This window comes from Heptranchias perlo, chromosome 9, assembly GCF_035084215.1.
Source record: "Heptranchias perlo isolate sHepPer1 chromosome 9, sHepPer1.hap1, whole genome shotgun sequence".
NCBI classification, from domain to species: Eukaryota; Metazoa; Chordata; class Chondrichthyes; order Hexanchiformes; family Hexanchidae; genus Heptranchias; species Heptranchias perlo.
In genome coordinates, this window is record NC_090333.1 from 68220032 (window position 1) to 68231082 (window position 11051).

The 11051-nt window shown below is 39.4% G+C and overlaps 1 protein-coding gene across 1 annotated transcript in view; it reads left to right on the forward strand.

The window, feature by feature from the left end:
• Nucleotides 1-10773, forward strand: part of dnm3a (dynamin 3a) — a 240778-nt gene extending 230005 nt beyond the window's left edge. Inside the window, exon 23 of the mRNA XM_067990705.1 lies at nucleotides 10614-10773. Coding sequence (XP_067846806.1) covers nucleotides 10614-10653 — 40 coding nt within the window. The 3' untranslated portion in view covers nucleotides 10654-10773. The remainder of the gene's footprint in view (nucleotides 1-10613) is intronic.
• Nucleotides 10774-11051: the final 278 nt, after the last annotated feature.

The following is an 11051-nucleotide window of genomic DNA, read 5'->3' on the forward strand; positions in this document are numbered from 1 at the left end:
ACGTGAACCCACAACCTTCTGACTCACAGGTAAGAGTACTACCAACTGAGCCACAGCTGACACCACTAAAAGACAGTGTAGAGCCTGTACATGTTACATTACACATACACACAAGAGGAACTCAAGTAAATGCTAAAAAAAATTATCACTAGCATTTTCAGTTTGTAAATCTGCCACTGATAGTTGTGTGATTACAATTAACTGTGATAAAAAGATAAAGCATACAATTTCAAATAAACATTCTGATTTTAAGGTTAAACCCAATAATTACGCTCTTAACTATGAATTCCAAAATTAGGGTTAAAGCCAATAAACCCTCATTTTTGGATCATGTAATTGTCTATTAGCACCACAGATTTCTGAATACCAGAGTCATTTCTAACAGACAAAGGTTAATGCAGAGCCCTGATATGGTTTGGAATCATTAGCTTTTGCATGACTTATGCCTTTGCGATTGCTTTTGCTTTATGTGGGTGTATCCTTCCCAGCTATGCTCTGTGTACAAAGCCAGTGATTTAGTGGCTTCAGTTGAGATTGTGTGCCATTTTAGAGATTTTGCTCATGCCAAATTATTAACTCAGATTTGTTTCCTTCTCCACAAAAACAAGGAAATATAACACTAGATTTATTCAATAGTGCCTTTGTTGGCTATTAATCATGCGAGTAAGTTAAACATTCATGTTTCTGTACTCTTGATTAGCTGTATTCTATAAGTACTGTAGTTTTACTTTGCACAGAATATTACGACATGAATTTAAATTGTTGTTAAGCACTAGTGCATTTTTATGGAATGGGTTAGTGCGGCTTGTGTCATTGTGCTATCCATATGTTTTTCATAGACATTCCAGTCTGGGCTGTTTTTAGTGGTTATCTATCCTTTTAGTGATTGGTGCCCAAATCCTTTTTTATTAAATGACTGTAACAAATTTACATTGCAAGTGAAGATACATAGCTATTTTTGCACAATAGAGGAGTACCTTTTCAGCAATGAAAAGATTAATAAATATTGTTGACCTTGCATGTTACTTCTAATTGTAAAATTTTTAGTTTATGCAGAAGCAAAAGACATGAATTCTATATGTTAAGAATTTATTTAAAAAAAATATTTTGACAATATATTGTTATAAACATAATTGTATTTGTTACAGAATTAGAATGTGATTTCCAACAGATCCCTGTATTAGACTAAATTTGTGCCAATTTATAATCATTCAGATACTTATAACCAGGCTAGCATTAGACACCACATGATCTCACTATCATGCAGTCTTCTCTAGAACTCCCACAGATGTCTCCATTGTTGTCACTCTGCCATGTAAATATTTCCATACAAAATTTTGGACAAATTTTAAAATATCTATTTCTAAATTTGCGGACAATACTAAACAGGGAGGGGCAGTTGAATCTGAAGAGGCTCTGTGGGAACTTCAAAATAAATCAGAGAAAAACACGTAAGTGGGCAGATCAATGGTAGATGAAATTTAATACAGAAAATGGTAAAGTACTGTATACAGGAAGAAAAAACTGGGCGACATAAGTACACCAATGAATCGTGTCAAATAGCTATGGGTGACGTTCAAAGAGATTTAGTGATTATAGTAAACTTAACTCTTAACATGCCTAGTCACTAAGGAGCAGCAATCGACAAGGCAAATAGAGTTGTTGAATTATGTAACCAGAACAGTGGAGTAAAAGTTTTTTTGTTTTTTTTTATTCGTTCACGGGATGTGGGCGTCGCTGGCAAGCCCGGCATTTATTGCCCATCCCTAATTGCCCTCGAGAAGGTGGTGGTGAGCCGCCTTCTTGAACCGCTGCAGTCCGTGTGGTGACGGTTCTCCCACAGTGCTGTTAGGAAGGGAGTTCCAGGATTTTGACCCAGCGACAATGAAGGAACGGCGATATATTTCCAAGTCGGGATGGTGTGTGACTTGGAGGGGAACGTGCAGGTGGTGTTGTTCCCATGCGCCTGCTGCCCTTGTCCTTCTAGGTGGTAGAGGTCGCGGGTTTGGGAGGTGCTGTCGAAGAAGCCTTGGCGAGTTGCTGCAGTGCATCCTGTGGATGGTGCACACTGCAGCCACAGTGCGCCGGTGGTGAAGGGAGTGAATGTTTAGGGTGGTGGATGGGGTGCCAATCAAGCGGGCTGCTTTATCTTGGATGGTGTCGAGCTTCTTGAGTGTTGTTGGAGCTGCACTCATCCAGGTAAGTGGAGAGTATTCCATCACACTCCTGACTTGTGCCTTGTAGATGGTGGAAAGGCTTTGGGGAGTCAGGAGGTGAGTCACTCGCCGCAGAATACCCAGCCTCTGACCTGCTCTTGTAGCCACAGTATTTATGTGGCTGGTCCAGTTAAGTTTCTGGTCAATGGTGACCCCCAGGATGTTGATGGTGGGGGATTCGGCGATGGTAATGCCGTTGAATGTCAAGGGGAGGTGGTTAGACTCTCTCTTGTTGGGGATGGTCATTGCCTGGCACTTATCTGGCGTGAATGTTACTTGCCACTTATGAGCCCAAGCCTGGATGTTGTCCAGGTCTTGCTGCATGCAGGCTCGGACTGCTTCATTATCTGAGGGGTTGCGAATGGAACTGAACACTGTGCAGTCATCAGCGAACATCCCCATTTCTGACCTTATGATGGAGGGAAGGTCATTGATGAAGCAGCTGAAGATAGTTGGGCCTAGGACACTGCCCTGAGGAACTCCTGCAGCAATGCCCTGGGGCTGAGATGATTGGCCTCCAACAACCACTACCATCTAGTGGTGAAAGTCATGCTCAAACTGTGCAGTACTCTGGATAGACCATGCCTTGACTACCGTGACCAGTTCTGGGCACCAGACACAAGGGGACATTCAAGATCTGGAGGCAGTTGAGAGGAGAGCCATGAGATTGATCGGCAAGTTTTGGGATTTTTTGACCAATTTTTCACTGAGAGGATTTGGAAAATAGAGTTACATTTAAGGGTTTTGTTTTAAAGCAAAGTATGTTGGTACAGTCTTTTTTAAAAAACATACTGAGGTGAAAGGTAATTAAAATGCTAATGAGCTAGGCTTTGAAATTGTTTCCCCAAAGACTGTAAACGATGAGCAGTTCATTAGCCTATCTCTGTAATCAATAAGCACCTGACACCCATTGTGTTGGGAAGTTCCCTGATCTTGAGCGTTGGGCAGGAACTGTCTGACATAGGCTCTCCTCTTGGGTTATGATGTGGAGATGTCGGTGATGGACTGGGGTTGACAATTGTAAACAATTTTACAACACCATCCTCGAACCTCTCGCATTTATAAATGCGAGAGGTTCGAGGATTTCTTGACATTCACCTGAGGAAGGAAGAAGCCTCCGAAAGCTTGTGAATTTTAAAATAAAATTGTTGGACTCTTGGGTTATGAACACAGGGAGATAAAAAAGACACGGACAGTTAGTCAGGTTTTTGAACAGAATGCCTTGATGACAAGCTTTCTCCATGTTCAAAAGGTTAGGATATAGGACGGTAGTTAGAAGTTATTTTGTTTGTCAAGAAAGATGATCCACTGATGTGGAGATGTATGGAGTATTCATTATTTTGTGTTATTATATGAAGACAAATTATACTGATTGAATTAAGTAAATCCGTTCATAATTGTTGCTTTGTATGCTCACTCGCTGTCAAATAAAGCTGCTCAGTGATTCATATCTTGCCTTGTCCTACCGGGTCTTTTCTCTGTCTGCCTGTGAAAAGATGGTGGGGCGCATGATAAAGGCATGAATATTCTGTTCAGATCAGAAGGGTAGTTGTTACACTACTAGGCTATGCTATTGTATAAGTAAATATTGTGTAAGTCAACTGCAGCACATAACGGAATGGGATCCACTTACGAGACCAACTGACACCACTGAATCCAAGATGGTATTTGCAGAAAACCCGATTAATAACAATTGGTGGCAGCTGCCTGGGATTCTGAGCTACACTAGTGATGAAGATGATTCAGAACTTTTAAAAGGTAACTGAACAAAAGCCGTGAGATTTAAAAATTGTCCAAATCAAAATAAGTCGAAGTTGAATTAGCGAGGTCGTCAGTTAAAGAGAAAGCGAAGGAGTGGGGTTTCAATTAGAGCCTGAGTAATGCAAACAAGAAAAGTTATACCAAAAGGAACGCAGACTGCAGGAAGAGAGGGAACAATGCGAATTTGAGACCAATGAGAAGAATAAAGAGGATCATCGTGCCCTCGAACTAGCAGAGAAATGTGGATCTGCAGCGAATCCGGTAAGTGGGGGTCGCGGAACCTGGGGCCCACCATTTTATTAAGTCAAATCTTATTCAAAATTTTAGAGGGAGATGAAATTGCCTATTTTAACTGGACATTTAAGTTGTGAGCCTGTCGTCACAAGTGGGACAGAAATGCCCACTCACTGTGTCACTAAGTGGAAAGGCACTTGCAGCATTTTCTCTTGTCAAACTTGCCTATAATATAGACTACGATAGTGTAGAGTGTGCTATTCTCGGGATTTATGAAGCATACAGGCAAAAATGGAAGAAACTAAGGAGGGATTGTTCAATACTTGTAGAGAAATGATTATCCAGCTCGAATACACATGCAGATATGGCTAGAAAATGAAGGCCTAACAGACTACAAAGGCCTTTGCCATTTAATACTAAGGGGCAGATTTCTGGAAATACTTTTAGATGATTTAAGAATCCGGCTACTTCATCAGAAGTATAAAGTCTCTCGAGCAGCTAGGCACACGTGCTGATCATTTTGTGGCCTCACAAGCAAAGGTAAGCCATCACACAGATGGGAGACCAGATGCCTCATACCATCCCATGGACAAACCTATCTTGGTAATTGACCATTTCACACCTATTGTGTTGATCGTGGTCCCTTGCACTTCTCAAGGATAGTCTGGCATAGAACCTCCTCTCTCAGCAAGAAGATAAAAATAGACACTGACGATAAGTCAGGTTTTTAAACAGAGAATTGCAAGGACAAGTTTTCAGAAGGTTACAATGCAAGATAGTAGAAGTTTTATGTTTAAATAAGGCAAGATGACCCACTGATGTGGGGAAGCATAGCATGTTCATTCTTTTGTATTATACGAGACAGATTGAACTGATGGAATTAAGTGAGCTTGATCATAAATGCAGCAGAGGCAAAAACCCTGGAATTATTTAAGAACATTTGGATGCTCTGATCAGAGTGATTAAAGGTCTTTCTGGATGGATGAGATAAGATGGGTTGACTGGCAATCGTCATCTGTATGTGGCTTGTGATCACGTAATATTAAACTAGGAGGAAGGCTTGAATCTGAGGCGGCAGAATGGGAACTACAGAATGAGTTAGACAAAATATGTAAATAGGTACAAAAATGGTATTGAAATTTCATATGTACAAGTCAACTACTTTACACTTGTCCATGTGAAATTTCATCTGCCTTTGCTCTCAATATGTTCAATCATTGCAGAGCAGCAATTAATAAAGCAAATAGAATGTTCAGCTATATAGACAAATCAACAGAGCAGACATTAGAGGGAGTCCTATTTAAACTGTATAGTGGCTTGGTCAAACCATGGGTTGAGTACAGTGCCCAATTCTGGTCATTGATTCACAAGAGTTACATTCAAGCCCTGGCAGAAGTTCAGAGAAGAGCCATTAGCTTGATTCTTAGCACCAGCGGCTTGAGTTATGATCAAAGACTGGAGAGACTTGGGCTTTTCAGGCTTATTTGAAGAGGACATTTGTGTTAAAGGACGACATAAAGGTATGTAAGATAATAAACAGTAAAGATAAATCTGGAAAACTTTCATACTAAACTGTGACATTCGGATAAGGGGCATAGGTTCAAATCAGTGAAAGGCAAAGTTAATACTACACACAGAGTGATTAACACGTGGAACAGACTTTTGAGTGGGGTAGTGAAGGAAAAATCTTGGAATCATTTAAAGAACAGTTTAATGCTATTATTGGGGGGACTGTAGGTTCTATCTGGACAGATGAGGTATATGGCCTTTGTCAGTAGTGTCTGTCTTGTAATTTTTTACTGGAACACATAGGATTAGGGCATTAGTCTCACTTACAGTTTCCTAGATGTCTAGTTTCCAAGTTCAGTCTGATTATCAAGGAAAGTGTTGAGCAGGAAATAGATGCTTCTCAACAGGTGAAGAATCATAGAAGCAAAGATGGGAAATCAGTTGGTAAATTTCCATCCCAACTGTACTTGTATGCTTCAAGCAACTTGTCGTAGAATGTTGCACATTCACCTTCTCAGTCAGGGAATGCTGTACGGTGAAGGCAAAATACAAATATTTTACATTGTTTTTACGTTATTAACCCTTGAATTGCAAGTGTAGCATTTGTTATCCTAAGCCTAAAGACTAATAGGCTATTTAGTAAACAAAGATAAAAGTATTTAATAAAAAAAAGTTAAGATACATTAACCAAGTAAATCACATAAAGAAGTTCAAATATAGTCGATACGTCAACCAGAAAAGATTTTTTGGATAAATAAAATACTGAGGTCAACAGAATTAATACATATGTGATTGAATTCACGAAGGCAAGGATTGTTCAATACTGTACTAATGTTGATGCAGCTATGCAAAATGATACTATAGACAGGTTAAATATCCAGTTCTACTAGTCATTGCACTGGTCAAAGAAAGCATTAACTTGAAACAAATGTTGAAAGTAATTGATCTTGCAGTAGCATACAGCCATTTCACTTAAATGTACTGTATTTTAACTCCATACAGAAAAGAGCTCCCCCTGGAGGCATTTCATAATTTTCCTCACTTATACCAGTTGCACAATACGATCACCCTGAGTAATGTTTTAGTTGCTCCTGCTGCCTGAAAGCATCCAGAGTATGCTTGTGGTAGGCTCGTGACCTTAAACTGCCATCATGTTGCAGCGCTGCTGTTAACGTTCATTTCAATAGGAAATGTGTTTTAAGCAGCCCCTGTCTGTAAAAGACAGTATTGTTTTCTTGCTGTACAGAATTTCTTGATTCTACAACAAAACTAACATATGAAAAGATATAGGCTGGAGAGGGTAGTTAGCTCACAGATATATGAAATGGCAATAAAAATAGTTAATTTAAAACATTTGATAGATACTGCATGCCCATTTTCCCCAAAATTGTACCCCTGGAAGAGGCATCACTGCATGTTGATGTTATGCTGAAGAATTCTGTGCCCCATTAAAGTGAACAAGGAACCTTTACGGTTCTATGATTCAATGAACTTTGATAAGTTGAAATTCACTAGCAGAGGAATATCTGCAGCTTGGTCAAATATATTCCAGGCACCAAGAATCATGGTGGAAATTGTCAGGACGATTGTGTTTATATTCATGTATGTAAGGTTACTTTTTTGCCAAAAATGAACTGATACTTACAACTTGTCCACTGAAATTTACAACAATAGTTTGTACAGAAACGTTTAGAATGAATAAACTAAAGGTGTATTTCCTGACTGGCATACATTGCTCAATTTTGTAAAATGGGCAATTTTTGAGTGATTTTCTTTTTGCACTGTAGAAAAGCATAAAGTGGTAAGCTGATTACTTTGCAGAGCCTGGCTTGGAAAACGTACATATGCCTGGCTGTGGCAGGAGGCCCCTTGCATTCCATTCAGGCCTGCAGGAGGGGGAAGGGGGAGGGGAGGGATGCAATCTCATACATTTAATATAGTTTTTTTATTCTTGTCTTGTTCTTCCAGCCGAAGACCTCCCCCTTCTCTTGCTCGGCCCACTATAATCTGGCTGTCAGACTCATTCTGACTAAACTAATAAGACAAAGCTGTGGCATGCTAATCAACTAATGCTGTTTCCTGTCTTTTAACAAATGAAAAAGTAACTGAGTAATACTTGTTACAATAACATAACAAAAGTCAAAAAAGCACACCATATGCAAATAGCTTTTCGTAAAATGATTTACTCTATTCAGACTTGCTATGCAGCAGTTAATGTTCTCAATAACTTTTAACATAGTTCGTCAGAGCTGTCATTTATTTGTTTGCTGTAATTAGATTGCGTGCCCAGAGAATTGTATTCTACAGAGTATGTGCAACAAAACCAAGGGTTATCTGTTAACGCAAGTTTGTTATTTTTGGTTGTCTAAGTTTACATGGTATTCATCTGATTTTATTGCAAAGTCAATGCCAATAGTTATAAGAGGAATTACAATGTTTTCAAAGCCTGTTGAAGAATATCTACATTCAAATAAGGAGAATCTTTCAAACTTTGCTTTGTTAATTTCCATTGCAGTGCTTCTTCTTTCTCTTAAGCTGCTTTCTTTCTTTTATTTCCTCTCTGTACCTTTGCTCATCTCTATGCGAGGGGTCTTTGCACTTTCCACCATATATGATGCTGTCATGTCACAGCCAACAGCAGGACCATTTATCGTGGTGGAAGATGGAGCAGAACATTTGTTTTTCCAAAGCTGGGCAGCAACTTCTGAATATCCATTTGAGAATTGATGATCAATGCCAGAAGTTTTTAGTATCTGCCGCTGCTGAGATTGCAGCCCTCACCCGCCCTAATGTGAAGCCAGCAGCCTAACCCTTTACTACTCAGCTGCATGATTACTGCTCCCAACTCCAACTATTTTACCTTAATTATAGGTGATTGAGACTTTTGTTAGGTAGGATGTTGATCTCAGTAAATTTTAATGAACCTATTGAGTTTGAGCTACAATTATGCCTATATCTGTTACCCCCAGGCTCTGGGATAATTTGGCTCCAGGGCTAGTCTGAAGTCTTAGACCCCACTGCAATCTGTAGTTGCTCTGGGATGCATGGGTACTTCCCTGTCACCAACATCATTGGAGTAGTTTGGATGGAAAAGAATTGAGTAAGGAGTGCTTGCAAAATCAACCAGCCAGGTCACATTCCTTGTAAGTTTATATGGACTTGAGGAGATGTCAGGAGCCCCTAAATCCAACACAACAGCCTCCAAGAATGTAATAGTAAGAATGGTCAGCACATCATGATAACAAAAACCTTGTGCTTAATTTGTATCTTGTAATGTTTTTCATGCACTTGTGTGGTAAGAGCATATTGTAACTGATTCTGATACTCCCTTCTACCTGTTTGTAAAAAAATTAACATATATGCTGAGGTAAATCCACATTGACAGTAAGCATTGTCCATATGATACTTGTTTTGAAACGGGCAAGTTAGTACAAGCCTGTATTCGGTCACATGGCATGATCGTATAACAGGCAAATCAAACTTTATACTTTTGTTGAGGTGTATTTCTCAATCCATAGTGAAGTGCTGGTACTAATAGGCCACTGCAGTCTCAATGGTCTTTTAATTTCTTTTCACATATTACATAGCCTTTCAATACGTACTGATCAAACACATTGTACTGTATTTTAGTCTCACTAACTCTGGAAATTAGTATTTAGGCAAGATGTTTTCACCTGGACTCTACTAATTTAGTTCTACATGTATCATTTTTGCAGTTAATTTTTTTAATTGGAATAATTATGGTTTCAAAAGCATTAAAGAATAAGCAAAACATCATCAGTTTTATAAACCATAGTCACGTGATATCTTTCCTTTATTTGTGGATTAGTTATGATGTGGAGATGCCGGTGATGGACTGGGGTGTACAAATGTAAGGAATCTTACAACACCAGGTTATATAGTCCAACAGTTTTATTTGAAAATCACAAGCTTTCGGAGGCTTTCTCCTTCGTCAGGTGAGTGTCGGATTCCTTGAAAATTACCGCATATATAGTCAGAGAACAATGCCTGGTGATTACAGATAATCTTTCCAACTGCCCGTTATCAAGGCAATCAAATGAATTGAATAGTGTTCAGACAGGGAAACATTAGATACCAGACTACTGAATATACAAACGGCCAGAACCAAAGACAGAGAGGGAGAGAGAGAGAAACATCCGAAAGAACACTTCAGCAGTCAAGGACATTCAGCCACCGATCTTCGGGTAAGCGTACTCCAAGGCGGCCTTCAAGACGCAAGACAACGCAAAATCGTCGAGCAGAAATTGATAGCCAAGTTCCGCACCCATGAGGACGGCCTCAACCGGGATCTTGGGTTCATGTCGCGCTACACGTAACCCCACCAGCAGAAAAAAAAGTTATCTGTTTTTAATGCAACTGGTCATTCTCTCTCATTCTCTTCCTTTCGGATGTTTCTCTCTCTCTCCCTCTCTGTCTTTGGTTCTGGCCGTTTGTATATTCAGTAGTCTGGAATCTAATGTTTCTCTGTCTGAACACTATTCAATTCATTTGATTGCCTTGATAACGGGCAGTTGGAAAGATTATCTGTAATCACCAGGCATTGTTCTCTGACTATATATGCAGTAATTTTCAAGGAATCCGACACTCACCTGATGAAGGAGAAAGCCTCCGAAAGCTTGTGATTTTCAAATAAAACTGTTGGACTATAACCTGGTGTTGTAAGATTCCTTACATGTGGATTAGTTGATAGAGGTCTTTCCTTGGTTGGTATCTGCAAAATATAAATAAGAACATCCTAATTTCATTTATAGCTGTCTCAGTATTCATGCTAGTATCTAGCTGATCACATCAGCCCAGTCCTTTGCTCTATGTTTCGTATATTTGTTTCATTTACAACTCATCTCCATTTTTTTCTCCCTTTTTTATGTTTAGGCGTCCCCCCCCCGCAGTTCCTGGAAGACCTACTTCATAAAGACATTAATTTAACTTTCTATCCATGTTTATAAAATGTTTGTATTTTTGATTTGTTTTGTGTCATGCAATTGCACTATTTTCCATGTATATAATTGTTCATTTTATGCTGATAATAAACCCAACTCTATTCTAAATTGTGATTGCATTTGATTTTTGACATTTTGATTTGTGTTGTTGTATGCCAGATATTAAAAGCTTTGCAGCATGAACACACAGCGCCTAGATATTCCAAGTGCACATTGATGGCAAGGAACCTCACCCTCCATCAGTGCATGTCAGAAAGTTGTGGCACATTGCTCATGATTTTCCATCATGCACTGGCACCAGGCAACGGTCCTCACCACTGGCACGTACTCAGAACATTACATCCATACAGTGATTACCAAGATTGGTGAG